This window comes from Venturia canescens, chromosome 9 (genome assembly GCF_019457755.1).
Source record: "Venturia canescens isolate UGA chromosome 9, ASM1945775v1, whole genome shotgun sequence".
In the NCBI taxonomy this organism is placed as follows: domain Eukaryota; kingdom Metazoa; phylum Arthropoda; class Insecta; order Hymenoptera; family Ichneumonidae; genus Venturia; species Venturia canescens.
Genome location: NC_057429.1, coordinates 8,381,898 through 8,409,417, shown reverse-complemented (window position 1 = coordinate 8,409,417; position 27,520 = coordinate 8,381,898). Strand labels below are relative to the sequence as shown.

Sequence of the window (27,520 nt, the reverse complement as noted above, 5' to 3'; positions counted from 1 at the left end):
GACAAGCGGTCCACCGGACTCGCACCACGTTTCCGCTCGGGGTTCCATCCTCCGACGACACGCAACGATTGTTTTCTCCTCGCGTTTCTTCTTAACATTGTTTGTTTAATATTAATAAACGCCCCTCATCGAAGAATGATTTTCTCCGCGTCACTATTTTTCGTCGTACTTTTTTAAATATCGCTCTTTAATTTCTGTGCTCGCGACGCGAAGCTTTTGAAATATTTAAAAAAAAACTGCGATCTTGTTTCGGATGGACTGTAAAGACGGAGCGACTTCCTCGCTGTGAAATGACGTGAAACAGACATCTGTTTTTTCGTAGTCGAACGATCATCTTCTGAACATACGACTGGAGGAAATTTCATCTCAACCTATTTTCGTACGTATTCAATTATCTTTTATCCTCGAAAAAATCGTCGATTCCCTTCTCTCCTTTTCGTGCATGGTTACTTAATTATCGATTTTTTTCAGTCTTGCGATTTAGGATAGGTCTTTTGGTAATTTTGATAAAACATCTCGACAAGCATCAACGAAACTAGCAACGAATCTATGGAGCCGCGTTTCCAATCGTGTCAGCCACGTGTGCTTTTCGGCCGGCGATTCAAGTTTATTGTGCTTTTTTCTTAGCGATCGCGATTCCACACGATCCAGCAAAAAATTCAGAGCCATTGGTCTGCTCGAGATTTATCTCGATAGCGTAAAGTTGTGAATCGATGCTCTCGCGTTTTATTCGAAATGTATTATAATATTGGAAAAGCGGCGTTCGCGGTTATCGTTTGTATGTTCAAAGGCGAGTAGATCAATTGTGAGAATGCGTGTTTTTTTTTTTTTTTTTTTTTTCCCCCGGCGGCGAGATGGGAAGGTAGACGCGCGAGAGTCTCTCGTTTCGCATCGTGAGAGGTCGAGATCGAAAGCGCGCCGCGCCGGTACGTCTGGCAAATAAAAAGAGGGGAATGAGCCAAGAAGCGCGCGAGTCCTGCGATGCTGTCTCGCGGAGGAAGGGATTTTTGTCTATAATCGCGATTTCACGCGGCGAGAGCGCTTAGCTGCGTCACGCACGTCGCTTATATTCACCGCACTTCGCGCGCATAAACTCTACGTCATTAGACAAATCGAATATAAACTTCAAGCCCATCACGAAACATACGCGATGGCGATCCGGTTGCTAAAACAACAAGTTGCTCCATCGAAATATTCGTGATTCGCGTGAAAAAATGCGGTTCTTTTCGAAAAAATAACATTTTTGGAGTCTTTCAAGTGGCAACGAGAGGTCAAAGAGGATTCTATACTATAGTGCTGCTGCGGGAACGTCGTTCCATTATTAAATGGAATAATCGGAATAATTGAATTTGCTCAATTCCCGACGATTCAATGGATATCGGGCGCAATTTAATGAAACTCGTTGAATAACACGGCTGCTGGCAATGCGAGCTCAGTCCGATTTGATCCGACGAGGAAGACGCGTATACGCTAATGAATTCGATCGTCGAAGCAGGCACTCGGATCGCGATTCATATTCTAATGTCTTTGTGTTATTACGGATGCGCGAATATTTATATTCTCTCGAGGAGAAAAAAAGAACGGAAAAACATTTGACGCTCCGCTTATAACACAGTAGATATTCTCCGACGGTCGGCGGTCGCCTGTTCTATGATTTTTCGGATCGAATATGATAATGATCGCGCGCCCGCGCGATCCATTTGTTTTTCATCCTCGATCACGCATCTAATGTACAAACGTTTCATTATTCTTACCGTACGTTCATATGCGTGGGTGTGATGAACATTCTTCATATTGAAATATACGTAGACGAGCAACGAGGCATGTCGCTTCGATTCACCGCTCGCTGTACAGATTTGAAGCCAATCATATGTAGCTGCATGATATTCAATGGACTGCAGTTCATTAACTATAATATGACACTTGCAAAGCATAAAAATAGGAAAGAGAAATTTGACGAAAAAATTAATGAAGAATATTTGAGCGCGAATAGGGGCGGAAGACGAAGCGCAATAAATTTATAGGGTCTTCAAGACAATGTGTGTTTTCCGTTTTCCGTTTCTCGTTCGCGATTGAACGTATTATTGGCGAATTATTGGCGGTAGATCGAGACGCGATTGTTGGCGTGCGAATGCATTTTTTCGACGTTTAAGCTACAGCGATAGAAAAACAGAGGGTTCGGGTATACAAGAAAAAGGGGGCGAATGTCATTATATGGAAATGAAGTAATGATGCGAGGTATCGCGCGGGCATAAAAGAACAACGGATTAAAAGTTTTGGGTCAAAATTATTCGGAGGATGTCACGAATGGATTATTGTATAAAGTGGAGTGCGCGATGCATAGCAAGCGGTTTTACATATCGTATAGGTGCATGTAGAGGTAGAAAAATATAATCGTTGCTTCTCATCATCGCGCGTTGGAGACGCGCGTACTTTCGTTCTCTTTGATGGAAGCGAGTTTCCACGTGTAATCACATTGCAAAATGTCCCACGAGCGAACGGCACATTTTTTATCTCTTAAATAATTCAGCTCCTCTTTTGTCTTGCAGAGCGAGTGCAATCTCGGCGAGCGAGTCAACGAAAATGAGGTACAAGGTGAGTACAAAATATGTAAAGATTTTTTTTCGAGGAAACTTTTGCTCTCCGCGAGCGCATAATTATGACCTAGCGTAGCTGAGACATACTTCGAATCCGCGAGAGCAAATCTTTCACGGATGATGCGTCTCGGTGTATCATTAACGCAGATATTAAACACAAAGCACACGAGAACACTGTCTCCGCGGGAACATGATCCGCACGGTATATAAAAAGAAAAAAAGCCCTGGCGTCTCGTTCTTTTATATGCTACCGAATACGAGGCTCCGCAGCACCGTTTTGTCGCGGCGACGCGTAAACACCAGCAATGGTTTAACATATTATTGCCTGTGATCATGTTAATCACTAAATCACGCGCCTTATTCGCTATTCTCGACTATTATTATTTCACGAAAACGCTTTTTATTAGTAATGCAAAGTTGATCTTGTATTATGATTTACTTGCTACCGTAAGAATTATCGATCGATTCAACTGAACTGAAACGAAAATGCTTCGATTGCTTCGACCCTATACTGTAATAAGCCGCGAGCGAAGATTCGTCGGACGGAGATCGACACGATTACGAGAATTAGTTAAATAATGTCGCAACAAAAGCTTTTCGCGGGATTACAGATCGGAGAAATCTCATTGGGATACTCGACGAATTATTTTGTAAGATCGTCCCGGCTCGATAAACGCCGAAAAAATAAAAATTAATATGATAAAGAAAAACACAAATTTTCTATTGAACAAAACTCGTGTTCTGTAAAAAAAATCGTTATGAATTGGATGAAATCGCGAGTAAACTCGCGCGTCAAACTTCGTTGATCGAAGTACTTGATTTGCTAACCGCGCCCAAATGAGTAGGATTTGTCACCATCACCATCGCTGATTCAACAAAAGTTTGAGCGAACGAACAATAGTATATTACGACCCTAGGCCCGAAAGTTGGATTTCCTGGCATGTGCTATATGAAGGCCGAGGCGAAGCCGAGGCCTTCATGTCGCACATGCCAGGGCATCTAACATTTGGGCCGTGGGTTGTATACTATTTTTCTTGATCCCGTAGCCGAAAGTACGTTCAATAATTACTAGCAATTGCGAGGAGGGGGGGGGGGGGGTGCCCGCCCGACTTTTGCAGGACCGAGGCGAAGCCGAGGTTTTGCTGGTCGGGGCGGGCATTAAAAACATAAACAAAAAGTAAAAAAAACACACACAAAATATCACACAATGATACAACAATATTATTAGTACAAATAAATAATTCGTTGATACATGTCTGATTCAAAGTCCCATGATAGTTAACAATTTTTATATATGAATATTTCCCGCTATACTTGACAATTTATATGAATATGTGCTTTCCTATGAACCTGGAATTTGGAAATACAACATTATTCCGGACGACCATATTCATTTTATAAGTTCGGTTACATTATTTTCTGTTTTCGCATCTGAACGAACAAATGTATGTTATTCGTCCGGGTTTATGGCAGTATAGCGCATAACATGAATGATAAAAGCTACGCTATACGCGCCCGCTTGAAGCAAATAATAATGATGCTTGGCAACGAATAAACAAAATCATGGCAACGAATACAGGCTTCACATTCATATATCGAAATGTTAAAGGATCACCGGCCGCAAAAATATCGTCAGAGCACACTGAAGTTAGCCGAGTTAGCCGGCCACGAAAAATGCTCTTCCCGGCCTGAAATGCGGCCGGAAAGTGCGTACTTTCGGCTAGGGAGCAAAAAAAAATCCAACTTTCGGGCCTAGGGTCGTAATATACTATTTGTTCGCCACGAATCAACAATTTTTTTCAATTTCACTTCAACAGCTCGTTATAATTTATTTCACCTGAAAATTTCCATCATTTCGTATACTCTTTGTGATTTTTCAGTTTCCCAGGAGCTCCTGTGAATAATTATAATAACAGCGGTCTGACAAAAAGATAGTGAAACCCATGAGAAACGTCGTCGATAGCAATGCCGTTTATTTGGAGCGTGAATGATACGGCGGATCTCGAGTCTCTATAAAACAAATGAAATAGCTGGAACTCCGCCCAGGCAGACCGGAAGAAAGTTAAAACCGCCTGAAATCGAATTAGAGTCTTAAACGAATGGACTTTAAATTGTTCGTTCGTCTTAAACAACGAGTGAAACCGCGTGTACTCTCGCCGCTTCAGACGAGATCTCGTTTTGCTTCATTGGGGACGAACTCCGTGCTATCTTGGGTCGCGCGTTGACCTGCGGTACACATCTCCTTCTACGTATCTCACTTTCGAAAGAAATGAAAATGCACGAACGAGCTAGCGGAGGGGAAAAAATAAAATAAATCTATCATCGCGAGTACGTCGACAATTATTGTCTCTCGCTGGGAAAAGTTGAAGAATTTATTCAATAATTTGATCGAAGTAATTATTCTTATCGTTCATTCCGCAATTCCTATATCGAAATATCTTTCATCCGTTCGGTATTCTTCTTCTAATTATAACTGCTGCAAACATGCACGATGATAATCGTAAATTTTATTTTTAAGATGATGGATCAGTCGGTAATCACACCTCGAATTTTTGAAATTGAAACTCTTTGACATCGTTCGTCCGCGATTGAAATAATAAAAATGTCATCGTACGTAGCACGATCGCAAAAATCCGATGACATTTTTATTTTTTCGATCAGACGAACGATGGGACAAATTTCCTTTTCAAAATTTGCAGCTATCTCTCTCGCACTCACGGTTGTGATTACCGACTGATCCATCATCTTAAGGGAAGGGCTCTCGGAGTATCCGAAACGCGCACCCGAAATATTCCTCTGATAAAGAAATCTTGCCGATAAGCAGATAAAATATAAGTCGTTAAACGTAGATAAAACGAGATATATCAGAGCGCAGCGAGAGTCGTGGCTGGACTTTCATGCTTTAAATAACTTATATACAAATGCGTTTGAAGACCCTCCTGTTTTGCGAGTGCCTAACCATTTGATTGAGATCGCACCTCGGCCCTGTTACGTGAGATTATCAACTGTCGTAATCTGTGCAAGCCGAGCGATAGAGAGCTACGACAATAGAAATCGCGCGAGGATATGTCGCTTGGCACGCGAGTGTATTGTGCACACGAATGGAGAAAAAAAATGATCTGTAAATGGATAATAAACTCAGCGCGGATATCGTCGATCTTCCGATTCTTCGTTATGAGACAAGAATCGTATATCGATATAAGAATCGGTATTGAAATGAGTCAGGAAGCGGCAAAGAAAAAATGTACATAAAGACGACGAAGAAGAGCGGAGAGGTGCCGGGAAAAAATTGAAATTCGAATAAAGCTCGGGAAAGGAGGCGGCGCAGCTTCAGCGAAACATCGACGCGAGCATCGACGAATAGATCGGCTCGGCTCGCGTTCGTCATAGATTGACATCAAACCGTCGTATATATAGAACGGGTTAGTCGCACACGAGCTTAAACACTCACACCACCAAACATTACAATGAGAGTCAATGCCTCTGATAACGTGTCTAAATTCGCAATATACGACTGGCTATCACTATATTTGTATTCATCTACTACACCGAGTTTTAGCCACGAGGACGATCTCTTCCTGCTGCCAATCATATCTGCCCACAAAGTCTTTCTCGCAACCGCGTGGCGACCAATCTTTTTTTACGACTATATTCTATACCTACTTCTTTATTTGCAATTAACGAAATAATTAACGAAAGCGTTTGCGCTTATATTCACGCGTATTTCGATGATATTTTTATTCTCTCGGCTTTTATATATCAATGTTTTTTGCAAGCCCATTTTTTAATCTACCCACAGGACGAGAGTTCATCTTCCGTATATTCGATAGAGTCCTTTGCGCGCTCGAGCGGAAAATAATTTGTATATATAAAGGATCGAAACGCGTATAGAAAATTTGGGGGATTTTTGATGGGGGACCGATTGATCGTTCGTACGAGGATGGCATTTTTCTATATAATTGCGGATTTCTTATTCCGAGTACGTATGGCTCGTATTCCGTACTTTTTTCACGAAAGTGAGACCACGCCGGATAATGGAAGTATCAGCGCGTTATTGGTAGCAGCATGAGAAATAGAGATGGACGAGTTTGAGAAAGATTCTCACAATCTGTTTTTTTTAATCGCCATTCCGTGACTATGTCGACCTTGCGCATGGTAACGCTTAGAGCGTACGTTGGCATCGTTGGAATTCTCAATTTATTTTCCTGATTCGTGCATCGAATAGATAACGAAAGCGAATGGGGGAGATTGACACTGCTGCGAGTCTCTTCACATGTCACCCGTGTCATCGTTTCGTTGTTGAATCGGTTTTTATTTCCTTGTGTGAAAAATAACAGAGATACGAGTTAATCGCCACATGATTTTTCGTTACAAGTTTCGTCGGAAGCTAAGCTCGCGTGGAATTTTAACAAGCCGGAAATTTTGTCAACACGACTATAGATTTTCTTCGATATCTTGGCTCAACGGGACCGCCTCAATTATCAAACTTTAAACAACATGCGCGAAAACGAATCAATAATAAACGATTCGCTTCCTTTATTCTGTTGTCATGTTTTCGATCGATCAGCACACGTTGTCGCCGTCTTCCTTTCGCGTGACGATACTCGTGAGAAGCCTTTTTCCAATCACCTTGACGTTGAACGCTCCGTGATAATTAACGACGCTCGCGGATGACGAGCCGCCTTGCTACGTACCGTGTACGTGAACGAGCATGATGAGCCATTAACTGCAGCAGATCCTACATAACAAAGATCTCGAATGACTTTAAATAACCACGGTGCGGAAGCAGCCTTCTCAATTCTTCGTGGAGTATTTTGGACCGCGGTGTACAATGAAATTCAATTTTTATACGGTGCTGCAGGCTACCGAGCGTCAAAATGTCTTTTTTTTTTTTTTTTGTATAGTGAGGTTATGTAAATACGATTTTCAGTGTTTTTATCTAAATTATCTATAGGTTATGTAAACTCTGTTTGCTTTATTTATACCGGATTAACCCACAAAAATACGCCATTTTTGGATGGAATTTGTGTGATATATAAAAAAAAATGGTAAATATTCGGAAGTGCGGCTTTTCCCAAAAATGGTGATAACATTTTTTTTTCTCGTCTGAACTGTTTCAATTGGTCACCACTAATGATATTCCGTCGGGGGAGGCTGACATTTTACATAAAAACTATAAGTTATGGGGTTTTAAAGTTCCTCGAATTGTGGCATTTCCACGTGTGTCAAATGGTAACTTTTTGACAGGTCACACACATCCTGAAATGTTTTGAACTTACCTAATTGTTATTATATTCATTATTTTTTAATTTTTTCACAAATTTTCAAAGATTTTCAGAAAAGCCGCACTTCCGCGAATATTTACCTATTTTTCATTTTGGCTTCGTCATAGAGAAAGCTTTTTGAGCATCGCGCATCTTGACCATCTTGAGGAAGCAATTTGCAGCATTTTTTTTGTATACAAGGAAATAATGTATTCTCTCTACCTTCTTTTACGAACTTTAATTTATCTCTTTGTTTAAATTCATGAATAAAAAAACTAAATGACGAGCCATCAGAAAAACCAGTTTGCAACTTTCAATTTTCATCGTTATTCTATTAACATTGAAATTAAATAATTCCGACAACTTTGCTGGATAGTATAGAGGACTTTTACACAATATCTTACAAAATTTCCAAAAATTGAAGCGGTTAGACGATTTTTTGAAAAACTCATATTTTCGTAAAGTTCAAAAAATCATAAAATTTAAACCGCTCAACGGATATTCCCCAAATTCAATCGACCTACCTTCCTATTATGATAGTCTATTTATAAAAAAAAAATTATTAATAAATCACCCTTTTTATGAAAATTTCAAAACGGCGTAAGATTCGTAATTTTTTACAAATTCTGACAAAATTATCACAGAATGAAGAGCTTGTATAGATTAACATCTGTGCAAAACGGTAGCCCTGTATCTCAAACCGTTACCGAGTTAAAAGCGTTTTAATTTTGCAGTGCCATAACATATACAGCGCATATACACATACACTTTCGAACATTTTTTTCTAGATATGATTTTTCGATGTTTTGGGACATTTTGAGCACATTGACATTGAAAACTGGAAAAAAAAAATTTTTCATTATCACATAGCTTCTTCTATGAGGAAGCAAAATGGCAGAATCAAACGACCTCGAATTTTGCACATGCACGTTCTTTAGAGTTCAAACTGTGGAATAGTACCTTTTTTCTAACCTATGACCATTTTTTATTTGTTTTTGAATATGAAAAAATGGGGTCTGTGAAGTTATTTTCTATGCGTAGCAGGTGTTAAGTATTCGAATTTTGGCAATGATTTACTAAAAAATGGCTGAATGAAATGGATTAAAAATTGGAGAGGCTATAGAAAATATATGCAAAAATGTATTCTAAAAGTTTCATTAAGCCATCACCACTTTTCTCAAGCTCATGTTCCTCCTTAATCCCACAATAGTACTGAATACACGACTGTTGGTTTTATTTTTAAGTCGTAAGATCCGTTTAGCGTCGGTAATAAAAAAATGTAATCCAGTGACGCGTTAGGTATAGGCACGCGGCGTACAAATTTTCATCGCGAATATCTCGAAAACTAAATGGTGAATCGATTTGAAATTTAGAATTCATGAGTTCGCGAAGGCTGCTCCATATTTAAATTTCAGCCGGTTCTTAAGATTTTATAACAAAAGAACTTAACTATTCCTAAAGGCGGAAACGCGTTTGCTTCCGCGCGAGGATGATAAATTGGCATGCCTCAAACGTTAGTGGAAAAAAAAGTTACGAACGAAAGACGAAAGTCATTTTTAAACGTTCAGAAATCAACGCTTCGCGGAAAACGACATTGAATGCAACGAGGAAATTTGCAACGAACCTTTTTGTATCGAACAGTGAAATAATAAATATAGAGAAAAATCCACGCAGAGCCCACCGTAATTCGAGTGCAAACTTATTCGTTCAAAATGCGAGAGAATATTTTGAAAAAATACGCGAAAATAGAGATTTTAAACGATCAGTTTGGTATGCCTTGAAAACCATTGCCATTCCGAGCTCCATGAACCAACGAGAATGAGAAAAATCAGGCCAGAAGTTTTTTTTTGTTCAATCTGGGATAGCGTTAATCGAATAACGTCAATGACGGTCATGCATGTTTGTTAGGTGTCTCATTACAACGGGATTATTGTTGGATGCTCTCTCGTGGGGGGGAGTCGGAGCTGTATACAGTAATGACATTGTGTATATGACTGCTGCGGTAATACTGTCGTTTTAAACATTTCTGGGGCAAGGTGAGAGACATTTATAATCTATACAAAATTCCCCGCAACGGGTTTGTTATCCTTTTTCTAAACGCTCGATATAGTCAAAAACGCATTGACGTATCTTTAGAAGGACCTCGATCTCGATATCTTTAATCCCAATGGCATGGATAAGCAGCTACCAACAGCAGGATGAAAATTTTGCTACCGCGTGGTTGTTCATCGACTCGGAATCATACGCGGAGCGGATGAAAAATATTATGAATAATCACTGAGAATATGCAATATAATAATTAGTTACTAAAATTTTCCAAAAATTCGCAAAATATCGTTAATTGAACTTGTGTTTGAGATGAAAAATGGTGCGTGTGTGTGCGTGTGCTTGATATTTTAATGAGATTTTGTTGGGCAGGTTAACGACCCGGAGGACAATGGACAGAATGCCGAAAGCACCAGAAGACAATCCGAATCCTCTTGGTACGTGGGAAGAATGTTTTCAGCGACATTGTCATAAAAGAAGCGAGCGCCAATCCGGGCGAATACTTCCCTCGCGGTTTCGCGACGGTTCGATTCTTTCCGCGTCAATCGTTGTTACTCGATTACTAAGATTCATCATTTTGTCGACGTTCAAACACGTTTTTTTTACGTTCCATGCATGCATATAATATTCGACGGAAGTAGAAATAAGAGTTGAAATATTTGTTGAACAACGCTTCTTCAAGCGTTATTCGATAAGAAGCTGGGCGGTTTGAGGAAACGGTAAATATAATTGAGGAATGAATTCTATCGGTGATTAAATCGAGGTATTAACGCGTTTATTGAACACCTTGGCAGGCGGTACAACGGTTCGAACGACGTGAAAAAAACTAGCAAAGAAACGAGGCTGATTATAGTCGTTGGATTGCTCGTAGTCGCTGTGATAGCCCTCGTCGCGACGTTGGCCTTGCAGATGGTAGTTTTCCGGAAGGAGGAGTACCGAGAGATGTGTCAGAGTGAGGAGTGCATCAAAACAGGTATGAAAATGTCGAATTGACTATGCGATGAATCCTCGCCGGACGCAGAGCGATCGATGGGTTGTGTCACAAAACAAAGCGTTTTTTCTTCAACACCGCTCGCTTCGATACAAGAAAATTAAATTATTAAATTGTAATCAATTGGACGTCCATCAAATTCAATCCGAAAAGGAAAACTATGAGGCACTTTCCGCGTCTCATTTTGCATCCGCCATTACGTAAAATAATAAATAAGATGATCGCACTATTTGCTCCGATTTTTATGACACCAAAGCATCGACTTTTCGTGCGGGGGGGATTTGAATCGCTCGAAAATTCTTTTTTCTCCTCAGGCCGCAAAATGAATTTTTGCGGCTCGTATAGAGGCCGCGAAATGGTAAATGTAAAGCCTGAGCCACGAAAGAAGAAATAGACCGAAACAAAACAAAAGAAAGCTCGCTTGCTTCTCTCACATAAGGCTATCTCTTTCTTACGCTCGCACTGCGCTATGACAGACTGCTGTATACTAGAAAGGTAATTATGAAGTTTGGTTACTTTTCCGAAAATCGATGAAACAATTTTTTTTTTTTTATCGAAGTTGTTGATTGGACTATAATAAGTGATATTCCGTTGGGATAGGCTAACATTTCCCATAAAAACCATAAGTTATGGGATTTTGAAGTTATTGGAATAAAGTAATAAAGTAAGGTATATTTGAATATTTTAGAGTTCACACAGGACAGGTTGACACACACACACACTCATTGAAAGGGTTCTGAACCCGCACCCAACGATTTCGTACACATGTATCGGAAGTGTTCTGAACCCACCCAACGATTGTGTGTGTGTGTGTGTGTGTGTGTGTGTGTGTGTGTGTGTGTGTGTGCGCGCGCGCGCGCGCGCGCGCCCACTTGTCCTATCATGAATTTCATTAAGGAGTTTCGGTACAGGCGATACAATGTTGCCATGCTAAACCATGCTAAAAACATAAAAAATTTCAAAAAGTTTAGAATTTTATAAAATTTGGTGAACATATTCTTTAGTGCCAAATTTGCCAATACAAATTTTTTAAGATTTTTCTTCTACACAGTTATCGAGTAATTGATCACTAAAGTTTACGTGTATAAGCATAGCGTTTCCATATATATAGGTATACATTCCGGGCATAAAAAATCTGCTTTAATGCGTAATTACTCGATAACTAAGTAGAAGAAAATTTTGAAAAAATTTGTGTTTTCGCACTTGATGTTGAAGAACATTATCACCAAATTTGATCAATTTCTTAACATTTTGACTTCTGTACCGAAACTCCTTAATAGTGACTAATTGAAGCAATTCATGCTAAAAAAAAATTCGCAGCATCGATTTTCGCAAAAGTAAACAAACTGGATATTTACATTGTATCGTCGCGCTCCACCCTCCTTAAATATAAAATTCATATTAGCAGCCTTAAAACAAAAAAATAATATATGCAACCGCGGACGCAATGTATCATTCGCGGCGAGTGCGAGCTTTGGCCGCCGAGCGTAGCGAGTATATATTTTGTGTCCTTGGTGCATAATGTATTATTCTCATCCGTTGAGATTTTTTGATTCATGAGTTTTCGCTTATTTTTTGCAATGTAAAAAGCTGCGAGGATGATCGAAGCGATGAACAAGACGACCGAGCCTTGCGACGATTTCTACAAGTTTGCTTGCGGAGGCTGGATAGCGAGGCATCCGATTCCTCAAAGCCAAACTTCCTGGGACCAATTGAGTTTGCTGCGAGAAGAATTATTGAAAAATCTGAGAATACTGCTTGAGGAACCCGACAAAAAAGACGATCTCAGGCCGGTCAAGCTCGCGAGAGCACTCTACAGAACTTGTATGGACACCGGTAAATAACAAAATACTTAATCGCGTCGCCATTATGATTACGAACAATTCAATAATACAAACATTACGCATATATTTGCGTCGGCCTTGAAGCGGTACTGCGTCGCCTTTCATCAATCAATTATTCGAAATAAACTGACTTTCGCGACTTTCGATTTGTCCTTGAATCTTCCATTGGAGTTTTTATTCGCATCTTCCTTCAGTAATAATCAATAATTTGTCGACACAACGGTCCGTCGTTGTGTAACGCGAACGATTTTCATATATCAGCGAATTAATCGTGTCGTCTTATAAGATTCATCATTCCAATAATTGATTTAATCCCGCGTTTCATCGAATAAGCGGTGCAATAGCACGGGAGCAACAGAGCCCACCCACATTGCTCGCGTTCGGAGACATACTCGAAAAGTTTTCAACATAAAATTCAATTAAATAGACATACATCGCCCTATATGGATGACAGATGGATCATAAATCCCAAAAAAAAAAGTAATCTCGTAATAATTGCGTGCGTAAAATATTATTTCTCACATTCCCCCCATAAAGATACATGGAAAAAAAATAATTTTATTCTTCGCAATACAAAGAATTATGTCGCGCGATATTGTATATGAAACAAATTGTGTAGAAAAAAAAATACTTGGCGATAATGAACTTTCGAATATTTCTACATCTGCGCCCCTCTAAAATTTAGAACATTTTTTTTTTCCATTGGACATCTGCAAAATTTCGTTATTCGGCTGAGAACATGCTTCAAAGACTTAATATTTAAAACATATGTGATATTTCCAACATATGTGATATTTATACAATTTTATCTCGTTTACGATAACTTCATGATACTCTTACAATTGAAAGAACGTGAGACAAGGGGATTCCATAAACAATTAAACTAGATGTGTCGGTTTATGTTCTGTCAACTAATGCTGTATGAAAAAATTGTTATTTCACACTTATATCTTATAAAAAAAAATGTATGGGACAAAGTGGACTCCTCCTCGAAAAAAATGCTCTTCCGAAGATTTTGATTAATTTTCTCAGATGTGTGGTGAAACAAAAAAAAAATTGAATTTTATGAAAAAAAAAACGGGGCAAAGTAGCCTTTTCTTTTGTGCAAAAAAATGTTTGTGTCCACTTTGCTCCACTTTTTTTGACTTATTATGAATTTTGTTAAAAGCTCTTCGTTTCTTGACGTTCCATTTCAATGGAACATGGTTGAAATTTATGAAACGAAATTAATCAACGGAAGAAGAACAAACGCACTCTTCTCATCACACTCGTTTTCATTTGAAACAAAAAAAAAACAATCTTATGACGAAAAAAAATCAGATTTAAGTATGAGTCAAAATCCACGACTGAATTCTTCCATATGGAGATCGAAATGGGATTCGAAAACTAGAACAGCATTTTTAGTGCCACTAAAAAACATTTTCCTATCCCAGTCGTAAGCAATGGCGGGCCTCGAAAGCGACGTCGTCAGGGAAAAACTGAAATCCGAGGCCCAACATTGCCCACGTCTGGGATAGGTTAAATGTCATTGAGTGGCACTAAAAATGATGTTGGAACGCCTGAATGAGATGAAATTGTGTACGTATAACATATGTTTAAAATGTCCATACTTTCACAATGATAATAAACACGGCTCATTTTGAGCTGATAGGTTAATTTATTGATTGAAAAAAAAAATTCAATTTAAAAAAAAAAGGTTTTTTTTTCAATTTTGTCGAATAACGAAATATTACAGACTTCTAATGGGCAAAAAAATGTTTTTAATTTTCCCTACTCTCCCTTACATCGAGAGAATAAAGAGAATTATCTGGATATTTTCAATGTTACATCGTGAATTTAGCTAGCGTGGAGAGTCTCGGACTAGTCCCAATTTTCGAGATTTTGAAAACGGTCGGGCTTCCGAGGGAGCCACCGTTCGACAACAAAACGATCGTGCTCGATCTCGCAAAAATTGCGGGGGTTGCGCAACGGCAGTTGGGGCTAAATCTCCTCGTAAACTTCTACATCAGCGAGGACATGAGAGACACGACGAGAAACCGAATGATGGCAAGTTGTTGAAAATATTTAGCGCATATGCGCAAACTTCATTCAATTGTTCCATGCAGATGCGAGACAAGCGAGCCGCAAATAAACGGGACTTTAATAGTTTTTGTACTTGCAATTAATATTTTTTTTTATTAATAGATGGAGCAAGTCTCGCCCGGATTCAGCGAACGTTATCTCATGGAACCGCAACGCTTCAAATCTGAATTGGCCGAGTACAAACGTTACGTTAAAGCGATGGTGCAGTTGGCCGGCGGTGGAGAAAAAAGCGACGAGTTTGCCAACGAAATTTTGGAATTCAGCACGAAAATAGCTAAAGTGAGAACACGCGGATCCTCGTTTACTCATATTTATTATTTTTTCAACTGTTTGTGCTTGCGATTATTGTAGAGTTTTAATGATTATTTTGGGAAAAACAGATAATGGCTTCGCAGGAGCAAAGAATAAGCGCGAATCATTTGATTCACGACGTGACGATCGATCGACTCCAACAGCTGACGGATCTCTACGGACAGCAATGGAATTGGACGACTTACTTAAACGCAGTCTTCGAAAATACGAACGTAACATTGGATTTGGATAACGATCGCGTCATAATAATGGATTTGAATTATTTACAAAAGCTACCCTTACTTTTGGCTGCTACGCCGTCTGCGACGATTGGTAAATTAACGAAACTTTCAAACATCAAACACGAGACAAAAATTAACACATTTTTTTACATTCGAAATATTTTTGGTTCGATTCGTACAATGAGAAAAAACAACATCAGAAGAGGCTCCAAGGACATTTGCCATTATTTCGAAAACAAAGCTCGCTGCTACTCGACTTTGCGGAAGGCTTTTGTTGATGTTGACTCGCGAAAAAAATGAAATAGCGAAAAATCGTTCTATAATGAGCGTGTTTGTTCGTAGAGCTATCTCAGTTAAATGTTTAAAAAAAATGGCATGAAAGAATAACCGCGCGCGGTTGATGAATATAGCGAAGCTGATCGAACGAGGCCAAACGCCGCGGGGTCGTGTAAGCTATCGCGGCGACGTCGTTCGAGAGCGACGACGATGTTGAAGAAACAATCGCTAATCAAATGGTCCATATGAAAAAGTGTAATAATTCGATCGAACGTTGAATGTGCAGCTCGCTTCGTATGGTGGAGCGTGTATTCGACCGTGGCGCCATTGACTCTCCAAAAGTTCCGGGATCTTGGTTTTCAATTTTCGCAAAAAGTCTTTGGGCTGAAGGAAAAGACGCCGCGTTGGAAAGGCTGCACCGGAAACGTCAACTCGAACTTCGGCATGGCGCTCACTTACGTATACGTGGAAAATCATTTCAACGAGAGAGCCAAAGAAAAAGTGAGCGCGAACCTTTTACTTTTGTTCTCTTTATTCGACGCAGCGAGAGTCGCGCTACGCGATCGGTCGCTTTTTTTTTCACTTCAATTTCCGACACGAACACGACAGAAATTCTCTGAGCGAAAAATATTCAAGCTCAGAATTTTTCGTGCCCACTCGTGGTTTTGCCCAACATCTCTCTTCTCATAAAAATAACAAACTTATTCGTATAACCCATCTCCAAGTTGATTGAAATTATTTATAAAACGAAAGACCGCCAACGACCTCGAAAAATGAGCTCTTCTTCCAATCGCTCTTCCAAAAATAGCTTCACTCCCAATATGAAAATATATAGCAAGGCTTTATAAGCGTGGGGTTTTTTTCTCCTTTTTTTTTCTTTTTTCACACACACACACACACACCCGAACAGGCGCTAGAAATGTTGCTCGATGTGAGAGCTGCTTTTGATGAAATGGTGGCGGAGCTCGAGTGGATGGACGTCGGGACGAGAGCCCGGGCCCATCGAAAACTCTACGCGATGAGACCGTTCGTTGGCTTTCCGGAGTGGGTCACGGACTCGGATAAATTGGAGAAATATTATGAGGGAGTACGCAATGATTAAATATCTGATAATAATTCACCCGGCACGAAGAATGGAGAATCCGGCATTGAATTATATTTTTCCGTAGGCGGAAGTAATAGAGGGAAAATTGTTCGAAACGTTTTTGAGACTCACCGACGTTGGGGCGAAAAAAAGTTTGAACAGTCTGCGAGAAAGACCGGACAAGGATCGTTGGATTTCAACCGGTACGACTGTGAACGCTTTTTACAGCGCGATTTTAAATTCAGTCAGTAAGTATTGTAATGCGATTAATTCGCGGTATTCACCAACCAATTGGATGATGAAAATAGGTTAATCTTTCGTCGATTGATATTGCTCGCAGCGTTTCCAGCCGGAATTCTTCATCCACCTTTCTACGGAAACGGATTGGAGTGAGTTACCATCTCAAGGATTTTCTCATTCACTTGTTTTCTCATACGCAACAACAACAACACAATGAGTTTCAATTTCATCCGAGAATATTCCTTTCGCAGATCTATTAATTACGGAGCCATGGGAGCGATAATGGGCCACGAATTGACTCACGGATTCGACGATCAAGGTAAAGATTTAATCACATTTCATCTTCGCCGGGCTTTTGAGTCGACAAAAGTTTACTGGAAATAAAAATCAAAAAGCCTCGAAACTTTCCCGAGATAAAGAAAGTGACGCCTCAAATTGTTTGTCGTTTAATTATATATATAGAATTTCGGTATTCTGTTTTGACGAAAATTCAAATCATTGCAACGAATAACAATTTAAGGATGTAAAAGCGGTTCGTACCAGTCAATTGACAGTCTTTGACCACATTTTTTCAAATAAATTACCACGTAGACGGTCGACAGCCGAGTTTAAAGTTTACCATAACATTTATAGGTTGTGCGACGTTGCCGCAACTTCAACTTTATATTTATAATTCAGATGTTCGTTTATCCCCCTTTTTTAACGAACCGTTAAAATCCTCAGGGTTCAATGAGATTTTATGAATACATCAAATTTTGAGTTATACAGGCTTCGAGGTCGTTGTGGCCAAACACGTGAAATTTCACAGAGATCAAGTTTTGAGCTTGGACTATAAATATAAAAAAAAAAATTAGAGTGTCGTCTGAAATGGAGCCTAGTGCTTGTACATCCTTTTAGGTGAATTAGAAAGGAGAATGAAAGAAAAAAGTCGGAGGAGTTTTAACGGAAAGTTACCGAACAGAAAATGTTTTGGAGCATTTAGTGAAAATAAAATCTGTAAATGGACGTTTAACGGAGAAAAACGGTGCTGGGAGCGAACCCCAAAGCCGCGAGGCTATTCTGTTATGGGAAAAGAATGAGAAATTCTCGCAGTTAATTAGAGTCATTGTGTCGAATTAATGCGCGAGATTGAACCCCAACAGGCCGGAGATACGACGAGAATGGAAACGTTCGTCAATGGTGGAGCGACGAAACACTCCAACATTATCACGAGAAGGTCGAGTGCATAACGAAACAGTACAGCAATTATCATTTGCCCGAACTGAGCAACAACTTCACGGTTAGTTCTCGGCTGTAATCGTCGGATTTACAAATTGATGCAAAACAATTATCCAGCAGCGGCGAAAGTGTCAAGGTAATGCGTTTTGTTTTTATTCTCTTTTCTGCCTGCAGGTCAATGGAATGAACACGCAGAGCGAAAATATTGCGGATAACGGCGGAATAAGAGAAGCTTATCGCGCTTATCAGAGACTAAAGTCCAGGAGTTCGGGCCAGCAAGCTCTGCCCGGACTCGCCAATTACACCGAAGATCAATTATTTTTTCTCGGTTTTGCTCAGGTATGAAATTTTATTCGAAACTCTAATGATCGCACAAATTTTACCGAAATGCGAAAATCATTTACCGCTTGTGAGGCTTTTCGGAGCTGCAGCGGCAGCAGCAGCTTCCAAGATTATTTATTTAACTTCGCATACCGACCTAAACCCATGTTGGTTCTCCAATTATTTTACTCTCGGAGCAGAATATTGAGCAAAAGTTATTTTCGACTGTGCAAACTTCAGGTCTGGTGCGGGAATTATACGAACGGAGCGTTAAAGTCTAAACTCATCGAGGGAGTCCACGCACCGAATCATTTCAGAGTGATAGGAACTTTATCGAACAACGCTGAATTCGCTAAAGCCTGGAGTTGCCCGTTGGGAAGTCCGATGAATCCTTTACACAAGTGTATTTTATGGTAAATCTCGTTGGAGAAAGAAAAGAAAACGTACGAGAGAAATGGGAAAGGACCAATTCTGTATATAGACTGATTGTGAGAACACGATAGAACATGTAAATAATTAATCAAGCAATTTTATTATCGAAACTTTATACTCTGTAAATATTATATTAGGTAATTAGGATTTGAAAAAAAAAAAAGAAAAAAAAAAAGTTTTATCGACATTTTCGAATCGCCCATGTATCTTTTCCTTCGATTCTCACAGATTTAAATGGTAAAACATGTGTAGTAATTGGTCGCGGTCACGGACTGGTTGGCTATCGCGATAATTTCTTTTTTTTCGCTTTCACCGGTAAGTCTGAACTCGAGCTGGAAATCTCGTTTTGTTTTTTCCTCTTTTTAATGTCAGTTTTAGTGGATTTTTCGATAGAGATTATCGGTCGTTTCTTCTTTTTGTTGTTCCTCGCTGCAACGCCAGTGTCCGTCGAATCGGTAACTTCGTTCGGATCGTTTTGTGAAATAATTTTTTTTCGTTTAGTCATTTTGAGGAAACTTTCGTCGTCGGATTTCACTACTGACAAACTCCTCTTTTTCTTCTTCGTCGACTCAGTTTTATAAATCTCCAGATTCATTTTTTTCTTCAATTTTTGCGGGCTCGCTCGGTCACTCGATTCCCGTTCTTGGATCTCTTCCACAGGCCTCTTCATTGATTTTTTCTTCTTCTTTTTCCTCGGAGCATTGGCGATGTTCTCCTCGCCCTCGTCTTCGATTATCACTTCCTGACGCATCCGGAAAACTTTTGCTCCCGTATTTTCACTCTCTTCGGAAACTTTTGCTTCCTCTTTTGTGACGGACGAGTTCTGGCAAATATTTGCGAGCGACATGCACGTTATTCTCGCGTCACAACTAGCCAGCGACAAAATGCTCAATTTTTTCTTGCCGCAACGCCACAATTTTATCTCACCGGAGCTCGAGGCCGAAACGAGGAATTTGTTTCTAAAAGCGAGACACTTGACGCGTGCATCGTGAGCTTTGAGCTCGATAGTGCTCGAGCCCGCGGTCATGTCGTAAACGCGCACTTGACCATCTTCGTGACCAATGGCCAAAAGATTCTCGTTGATGAATTCGACGCAGGCGACTTTTGACACGAAAGACATTTCTGCGCAGAGGCCAGCGGTCTCGACCGAATAAACGTCGAGCTTGCAATTCGAGGCCAACAAATATTTGTCACCGCTTGGACTCCAGCGAATTATCGTCACGTTTTTCGCGTCAAACTTCAATCTCGGCACCAAATTCGTCGCGTAAGCTTGTCTGCCTTTGACCAGATTCCACGTTCTTAGAACTCCGTCTCCACCCGCCGACATCGCCAATTTTCCTGAAGGATGTATCGCCAGAGCGTTCACCGCGTTACCTTTGTGAGGAGCTTTCCAATGCTTCTCCAGTTCCCAATTTCCGCACCTCACTATTCCGATGCTCCCGTCGTTACTCGCTGTCATCACGTGCGACGCTTCCGGCGTGAAATTTATGCAATTTATGGTACCTGCCGGTCAACAAACAATTGTATTTCGTTCTCCTTTTTCAACGAGCAATTTATTTATTAATTCTTCTTCTTTTCTTATTCGTATCGAATTTTAGCGAATTTCTAGTTACACAGTGAATCATTGTTTCCTGATGAAACCTTCTCTCTTCTACCTTCTGGTATGCGCGAACCCTTTGCCAGAATGCAAAAAATTTTGTACTATTAATCAAGAAAGAGCACTAAAAAAAATACGGTAAGGGAGTTTAAAGTAAAGAAAGCGTAATATCTTTTTCATTACGTTTGTAGGTTTGCCGGATAAAAATCAAAGGAATTAAATTTCTTTATACTATTTTGAGTTTCATCAAGTTCTTATAAATAAATCTAGTTCTGTAAAAACATAAGAGATATGTAACTTGGTTATGGTCAAGATTTGAATTACAAAGCTTTTCATTACCTGTATGATGCATCAGTCTACCCGATTCAATTCTGTAACGCATGTCATAAAGACATACAGTGTCGTCAGCTCCGCCCGAAGCTAAATAATGTCTGTCGCTTGCCACCGCCCTTATGCTGGCTAGATGACTGTGAGTAGCGAAACTTCTCTCCAATGTATAAGCCTACAACATTATAATAAAGGAATAATGTACTATTATGAAAAATAAATTTATTCAAGCGTATTTCAACTTTTTTTTTTTCTTCCCCCAGAAATAAATCTTCAAAACAATCAAGAAATCTAATCATTCTTTAATCTTCTGAAAAATTACTATTGTCGTAAGACTTCATCAAGACTCTCATGGAATAATTTTCAATTATTCTTTCCTTATATTTTTACAAAAGTTGCTGAAATGTCGGAAACAAATAATCGAATTCTAGTGCTTTTAAAAAGGCAATAACTGGACATAACCCTTGAGAACAAATCGTGATTAAAAATTGTACTCACATCGTCGACATTGATAACTTTGTAACCGAGCAAAAACTGCTCATATGTGCCAACTATTATCTCAAAATCGGTCGTCATTTTGTTATTACTATAGTACATTAAGCTTTCATTGACAATCGGCTAGTCGAGATTGTTTGGGTTTTGAAAAACATTAAAAACACGTGGGCATGTTCTCGAAAGTGCGTCAACACAAACAACGGAGCAGATGGCAAAACGCCAGAGTTGCCAAGTAGCGTAGCAGGGTAAGGTAGAATCAAACTTATTTTCGTCGTCGTCGTCGTCATCGTCGAGAGGGCGCTATTGCTAGCCGCCTGTAACGCTCCGAGCGGGAATTATAGTAACTATTATTTCGAATGATTTAGTTTTGGGTGGGTTCGATTGATAAGGAGTTGAAACTCGCCTTGCGAATTTCTCTCCAATCTCCAATAACTCAAGACAAAGATTTAAATGTTTGATGAATATATTGACGAAAATATGGATCTCGACTCCTCGGCTGACAACAATGTTCTTTCTAATTCTATTCCGCTCGACTTTTAGTCTCACAAATCTTTTGATTCTCACGCGCAGACTCTATACGCTCCGCTCATACGCAGACCAATCACGCTGGTTTTCATCCTCCCACTCATTCAATTCTAGGGTCTCGCGACCCACGCTTCGGTTTCACAATTCACACGCTTGCTTCGCAACCGCACAGTGCCCTTATTATTTTAGGTCCTTAGCATAAGAGTGACGAAGGATATGTCCTAGCCTAATATTTATAAGATGAAAGTGGGTAAAAGTATCGTATTGGGATATTAAAACTATTTATATAAGAAATCAAAGAAAGCCTTATTTCGATACATTTCAACGTATGGAGATTATTATAATGTAAACTATAAAAATGAGTTAGTCAATACGTTCATATTTCTTGTCGACTAGCGGTTATTGTTTATGCTATACTTATATATTAGTCACCCAAGTCCGTCACGTTCCTCTCATTTATTAATATTTCAATGATCAAATTATCAAATCAGTATGAAATGCTAAAGTACGAAATTCGCAAATTCGCGGTTCTTAGCGCAGAAATCAGCGCACTCTGGTGACGAATTACGTATTCGTCACACGCCAGAGCAATGATCGGAAAAAACCAATGCGCAGGCGCGTGCCGGTGATAACGTGATTTTAGCGCGTAACTTAAAATTATTTTAATACGAATAACATTCTAAATTCTTACATCGCGTTGTTGGAGAAATTACTTTAAAGTTATTCACTCTATCGGTAAAAATTCTCCACACGCGTCCAAAGAAACGCAAAAAGATCTCGATTCGAAAGCGAGATATTAACCTTTTTTTTAAATCAACGATCGAAGAATTTTCCTTACGATGATAATCCTGTACACACACGTACTACAATGTACACAAGAATGATGCCATCATATTTTCCCCTCTTCGCGAACGAAAGTTTCAGATAAGCTGCCGTTTATCACAAAAAAAATCAGCTAGGAACGTATTCGTAAACGAAAATGCAGCCAGTCGGATCGTGCGTTATCGCCGATGAGGAACAGTTTTCACGATTCCAGAGTAAACATGGTGCACGTTAAAATTACCGAAACGAGTGTCGAAGACATAAGATTTCCGACGTCTTTATACGCTGATGGGAGCGATGCCATAGTAAGAGAATAAAAAATATTCCGTCAAGTTTCTAAAGTACGAGCTTTGCCGAATTATACGCCATATTTTGTTTACAACGGCAACCACCCCGATTTTTTCTAGCATACGGATCCTGACTATTCTTGCGCTTATGTAACGCTACGGGCTCGTCTAGGTGTCGATGTATTCGAAGGTTTTGGACTTACGTTCACACTCGGACGAGGAACCGAAATTGGTTAAGTATACGCCGCCGCGCGGTTTTTTCCATATACAGCGCGAATACACTTCTGTCTCAAAAAACTGTATCGCCATAAAATTAAAGCCTATATACGGAAAATTTGCTACGTAATTCATGTCAGCAGTCATGAAAATCTAATGAACAATTGATGATAAAAGTTTTACTATCTCGAGATTGATTTATAATTCAAAAGCGAATCAACAAATATCCCTTTATTATATCTGTGAAGTGTGTAAATAAGAATTATTGCGATGCACAGCATGAGAATACTGTGGCAAAATCATTGAGAAATTAAGCCGTTGAAAATTTAATCAAACGGATTCGCAGTCTAAAAATCCGAGGGTTTACTGAAAAAATGAATAAGCACCGCTCACGGGGGCTTGTACCGGCGACGGCTCGGCGGCTCGTATACTACAGAAAAAAAATAAACAAACTTTTCCACTGTTTGCCGACTCGCAAGATGTCGCATGGCTGTTCTGCTAATTTTGAAAACGACTTTTGCGTGCGCGCGCGCGCGTTACGACTTGCAACTATATAAAAATCTAAAATGAGATATAAAAGTGCGTGTACCTTTTTAAAAAAAATGATTCTTCGTATACGCAGTGTTGAAAGCCTGCGAGGCCATGTTGAAAATAGTAGAGGGTCACTACATCGATGAAATATTTCGAGATTTTGGCAGATTTTGGAGAAGTCTTACCAGTGAATCTCAGCTCAGATGGGTACGATTAATTTTATACTTGTTGAAACCTCGATACCGAAATCCTCGTAAATTGATAACGATCGATCGAATTTATTGCGCGTACCCGTTCAGCCGGATATATTTATGAATTTTTCTAGCTAGGCCCGGAGAAAGGCGTGACTCACTTAGCAGTGGCTGCAATAATAAACGCACTTTGGGATTTATGGGGAAAATGCAGAGGGCGACCCGTGTGGAAGTTACTCGTCGAAATGTCGCCCGAGGAATTAGTTTCGACAATTGATTTTCGTTACATGTAAGACGAGAGATTTTTTAGGGTTCTATATACAGGGAAGAAGATGAAATCACATGGCAAGCTGACAAAAGCATTTTCATGAAATAAAAAATAAGAATTAAAATTTTTGTGTCGCGAGGAGGGATTTGACAAAGTTTTACATTTTTATTTTGTAAATTGGTGCAATAATCGAATGAGTAAATTATTCGTGATTGGCAGCACGGATGTAATCACTAAAGAAGAGGCGATAGCGATTCTGAAGGATCGCCAAACGGGAAAAGAGGAGCGGGAGGAAACATTGGTGAAAAATGGGTTGCCGGCGTACACGACCCAGGTTGCGTGGATGGGATACACGGACGAGCAAGTTAAAAGACTTTGTCATGTTTATATGGAACAAGGCTTCACGGCGTTCAAGGTCAAAGTAGGAAGAAATTTGGAGGATGACGCGAGACGTTGTAAAATTGTACGCGAGGCAATCGGAACTGAGAACAAACTCATGATCGATGCCAATCAGATTTGGGACGTTGAGCAAGCGATCGATTGGACTAAAAAATTATCAGAGTTCAAGATCCATTGGATCGAAGAGCCCACTTCACCGGATGATGTTCTTGGCCACGCGAAAATCGCTGAAGCATTACGTCCCCTTGGAATCGGAGTTGCATCCGGAGAAATGTGCGCAAACCGCGTCATGTTCAAACAATTTTTACAAAAACAAGCCATCGACTTTTGTCAAATTGATTCTGCCAGAATTGGTGGTGTCAATGAGATTCTCGCTGTTTACCTCATGGCACACAAATTTGGAAGTACGTTCCAAAGATTTGGTCAAAAACTGAACCGTTTATCTCGTACTATCACGACAAAAGTCTCCCAAATTTCATCTTAAATGTAACAATGTATAGAATTTTTTCTATCCGGTACGAGCTTGTATTTGCTCTGGTGTGTTGATTTACAAAAATTATTCATTATATTGAGTTGATAGAAAATTTTAAATTTTTCGATGCTATTCGATTTTTCGTAACCTCAAAAAAACACTTTCTCCAATGCTCTTCGTCCATCCAATGCCTCGATGTCAATCCAGGCCCTCATTCGATATATATATATATATTTTCGTTTCTATCTTCAGTTCCTGTATGTCCTCACGCTGGTGGCGTTGGTTTGTGCGAGATGGTCCAGCATTTACAGATGTGGGATTTCGTTTGTCTGAGCGGAACGACGGAAAACCGTATGATCGAGTTCGTGGATCAGCAACACGAGCATTTTGTATGTCCAGCGGTAGTGCAAAATGCTCATTATATTGCGCCCAAAGCTCCTGGTTATTCCACAGAGTTGAGAGAAGAAAGTATTCTCGATTATCAATATCCAACAGGCAGAAAATGGCAGAGTATGTTCGAGGAGGGTATTTTCGAGAGGCCAAAAAACTGATTTTCCTAAACGAGAGATTTTGTTATATTATTTATACCATGTTGCTAAAAGCAATTGTACTTCTCGTCGTAGTGGCATTGGAACTGAGAAATGTTTTTTTTAAATATACGATCCAATTGAATATTTGTAGCAAATACAATAAATATATATGTAACAAAATATAATCACTTGCTTTTTCCTTTGAAAAAAAATTGCTAATTGCCAATAATCTAGTCGAACCGTCACGGTCGTTCGCGCATATAGATTGTTCAACATTATTCATCATCTGGCATCTTTGAAGAGCGATTTCACATAATCGGTCTGAAAAAAATCAACATAATTTTGAACAAATAAGTGGCACTGTAATTTCAATCCCAAAGCACCGGAACGTAATCGTCGTTTGAAAAGATTTCTTTACTCACGCTAACAAACCAAAAAGAATTTTCTTTGAACATTAGTCTATGAACAAAGCCCATTTCATTCACCGGGGCAATGACATGGAGATGCAAGTGGTTGACGCTATTGCACGGCGGCCAATGGAATCCTGTTCGCATCGAGGAAGTATTTATGCCCTGTTGGGTGCACACCGAAGCGACCGTATTAACAAGTTTGTCATCTAAAGAAATGACAAGAAAACAAAGATACACAAAAATGCATACAAGTTGTATCAATATTATTTGAGAGAGAGAGAGAGTAAAAATAATATAGGAACGTTATCGAATGACATTTGATAAAGTTCCTATACTATCTTTTGGCATTATATGGTTTTTGGTAAAAAAAAAAAAAGGATGGAAAGTCAGAAACGTACACAACGGTTCATCTTCAGCTTTCAAACTTTTGGCATTTGGTATATGAGTTTTTGGAATAATTAGATAATGATGCCTAGACGCAGGTTTGATGTCTTTGATGCAAAGAACTTCGTCATCCTAAAAGAGCGACAAATACGAGTAGTAATGAAACCATAAGATGGAAGATGTAGAAAGTGCAAGCAAGATAATATTGAACAAAGCGTCAAACGAACCTCGTAAATATTCTCGGCAGGTGCTTCAGATTTGATGATTTTGCAAAAAATGCAATCATCCACATACGTGACAGCCATATGGATATTTTTCACAATATATCTCTTTATAACGAGATTCAAAGATCAATTCGACGAATTTATTGTTGCCTTTAATGAGCGATTTAAAAAGCGGTGATTTCCGTGAAGGAACAAAAAGTATGTTGTGCGGTGCTGTCAAGAGACGAGTTCAATCAACGCTGGGCTGGGTGCTGGGTGTTGTTGAAGAGGAGGAGCAGGGCAAAATTTTTCTTCCGACCTCCGCAGACGCGATTGTACGCATGCTCGATACGAACACAAACATAACCGCGGGATTTATTTCCAACTTCAACTGTGTGCTGCGCATTGAAATTTATTAAAATGTAACGATTTCATTTTCTCCACAGCTTGAAGAAAAAAAAACCACTAGAAACAGCAGAAGCAGTGAAACGTATTGATTAATATTAAACACAATATCATAGTTTGCCATATTTCTCAATAAAAAATAGTTTTTTCGATCTTTCGGAATCCCCAGAAGGATTTCCTTTTACTTATTCACGCGCAGTACACTCTTATAGGAATGGACCAACGTTTCAACTGGATGCTGATTGATAAGACATAGCGCGGAATGATATTCGGGTATATAAAGTTTTTTTTTTAAGGAGGAAAAAAAAACAAAAGCATACGTTACAGTTGCATTAAATTTTAATTTAAAATATATAAACTGTACATTTATTTATCATTAATATATATATCATTTATATTTATATATATTTATAGATTTATGTTTGTATTATGTACTTCTTAAACATATCTAGTAGCTGTGAGCATGATAAATTAATAGTGTTGTAAACGTATATTTGATACGCGTGGCAGTTGAGCCGCGAGGCGATCGT

At 39.4% G+C, this 27,520-nt stretch overlaps 4 protein-coding genes across 11 annotated transcripts; 2 read left to right on the top strand and 2 right to left on the bottom strand.

Annotated features, from left to right (window-relative positions):
* Positions 1-19,038, top strand: LOC122415774 (neprilysin-4-like). 2 transcript variants are annotated; one of them, XM_043428213.1, is made up of 16 exons: positions 1-379; positions 2,550-2,595; positions 10,280-10,344; positions 10,702-10,880; positions 12,489-12,734; positions 14,583-14,788; positions 14,927-15,103; positions 15,205-15,448; positions 15,920-16,134; positions 16,544-16,720; positions 16,803-16,965; positions 17,058-17,106; positions 17,209-17,276; positions 18,100-18,236; positions 18,350-18,514; positions 18,737-19,038. In XM_043428213.1, exons 2-16 carry the CDS (start codon positions 2,584-2,586, stop codon positions 18,911-18,913), a joined length of 2,280 nt encoding a protein of 759 aa, XP_043284148.1. In that variant the 5' UTR covers positions 1-379; positions 2,550-2,583; the 3' UTR covers positions 18,914-19,038. The 2 variants fall into 2 exon arrangements, with proteins under 2 accessions (XP_043284148.1, XP_043284149.1); XM_043428214.1 differs by lacking the exons at positions 1-379; positions 2,550-2,595; positions 10,280-10,344 and adding an exon at positions 10,405-10,626.
* On the bottom strand, positions 19,010-21,592 carry LOC122415777 (p21-activated protein kinase-interacting protein 1-like). The gene is made up of 3 exons (XM_043428215.1): positions 21,351-21,592; positions 20,865-21,027; positions 19,010-20,431 (listed from the first exon to the last, which is right to left on the bottom strand). Exons 1-3 carry the CDS (start codon positions 21,447-21,449, stop codon positions 19,209-19,211), a joined length of 1,485 nt encoding a protein of 494 aa, XP_043284150.1. The 5' UTR covers positions 21,450-21,592; the 3' UTR covers positions 19,010-19,208.
* A 1,247-nt stretch (positions 21,593-22,839) lies between these two features.
* LOC122415778 (mitochondrial enolase superfamily member 1-like) lies at positions 22,840-25,773 on the top strand. Of its 3 annotated transcripts, none has more exons than XM_043428219.1 (6): positions 22,840-22,999; positions 23,102-23,213; positions 23,820-23,935; positions 24,054-24,208; positions 24,407-25,014; positions 25,075-25,177. In XM_043428219.1, exons 1-6 carry the CDS (start codon positions 22,883-22,885, stop codon positions 25,161-25,163), a joined length of 1,197 nt encoding a protein of 398 aa, XP_043284154.1. In that variant the 5' UTR covers positions 22,840-22,882; the 3' UTR covers positions 25,164-25,177. The 3 variants fall into 3 exon arrangements, with proteins under 3 accessions (XP_043284154.1, XP_043284151.1, XP_043284152.1); XM_043428216.1 differs by lacking the exon at positions 25,075-25,177 and adding an exon at positions 25,311-25,773 and having other exon boundaries at positions 22,844-22,999; positions 24,407-24,990; XM_043428217.1 differs by lacking the exons at positions 23,820-23,935; positions 25,075-25,177 and adding an exon at positions 25,311-25,773 and having other exon boundaries at positions 22,844-22,999; positions 24,058-24,208; positions 24,407-24,990.
* LOC122415779 (histidine triad nucleotide-binding protein 3-like) lies at positions 25,374-26,887 on the bottom strand. 5 transcript variants are annotated; one of them, XR_006261982.1, is made up of 5 exons: positions 26,610-26,887; positions 26,397-26,514; positions 26,011-26,204; positions 25,782-25,909; positions 25,374-25,496 (listed from the first exon to the last, which is right to left on the bottom strand). XR_006261982.1 is itself a non-coding variant. In XM_043428220.1 (4 exons), the coding sequence occupies exons 1-4, from the start codon at positions 26,685-26,687 to the stop codon at positions 25,871-25,873; spliced, it is 429 nt and encodes a 142-aa protein (XP_043284155.1). In that variant the 5' UTR covers positions 26,688-26,887; the 3' UTR covers positions 25,610-25,870. The 5 variants fall into 5 exon arrangements, 1 of the variants encoding a protein (XP_043284155.1); XR_006261981.1 differs by having other exon boundaries at positions 25,411-25,496; positions 25,778-25,909; XR_006261980.1 differs by having other exon boundaries at positions 25,476-25,614; positions 25,778-25,909.
* Between the last annotated feature and the right edge of the window lie 633 nt (positions 26,888-27,520).

What these genes read in the sequence shown, in the direction of transcription:
- LOC122415774 (XM_043428213.1), top strand. An exon ending in AGACAATCCGAATCCTCTTG is followed by an intron (nt 10,345 to 10,701) that starts GTACGTGGGAAG and finishes ACACCTTGGCAG; the next exon opens with GCGGTACAACGGTTCGAACG. An exon ending in TTCTACGGAAACGGATTGGA is followed by an intron (nt 17,107 to 17,208) that starts GTGAGTTACCAT and finishes TTCCTTTCGCAG; the next exon opens with ATCTATTAATTACGGAGCCA.
- LOC122415777 (XM_043428215.1), bottom strand. Translation starts at nt 21,449, where the DNA reads ATGTACTATAGTAATAACAAAATGACGACCGATTTTGAGATAATAGTT. An exon ending in AAGTTATCAATGTCGACGAT is followed by an intron (nt 21,028 to 21,350) that starts GTGAGTACAATT and finishes ATAATGTTGTAG; the next exon opens with GCTTATACATTGGAGAGAAG. An exon ending in TAGACTGATGCATCATACAG is followed by an intron (nt 20,432 to 20,864) that starts GTAATGAAAAGC and finishes GTTGACCGGCAG; the next exon opens with GTACCATAAATTGCATAAAT.
- LOC122415778 (XM_043428216.1), top strand. Translation starts at nt 22,883, where the DNA reads ATGAGGAACAGTTTTCACGATTCCAGAGTAAACATGGTGCACGTTAAA. An exon ending in CTGATGGGAGCGATGCCATA is followed by an intron (nt 23,000 to 23,101) that starts GTAAGAGAATAA and finishes GATTTTTTCTAG; the next exon opens with CATACGGATCCTGACTATTC. An exon ending in ACAATTGATTTTCGTTACAT is followed by an intron (nt 24,209 to 24,406) that starts GTAAGACGAGAG and finishes CGTGATTGGCAG; the next exon opens with CACGGATGTAATCACTAAAG.
- LOC122415779 (XM_043428220.1), bottom strand. Translation starts at nt 26,687, where the DNA reads ATGGCTGTCACGTATGTGGATGATTGCATTTTTTGCAAAATCATCAAA. An exon ending in AGCTGAAGATGAACCGTTGT is followed by an intron (nt 26,205 to 26,396) that starts GTACGTTTCTGA and finishes TCATTTCTTTAG; the next exon opens with ATGACAAACTTGTTAATACG. An exon ending in ATTCTTTTTGGTTTGTTAGC is followed by an intron (nt 25,910 to 26,010) that starts GTGAGTAAAGAA and finishes GATTTTTTTCAG; the next exon opens with ACCGATTATGTGAAATCGCT.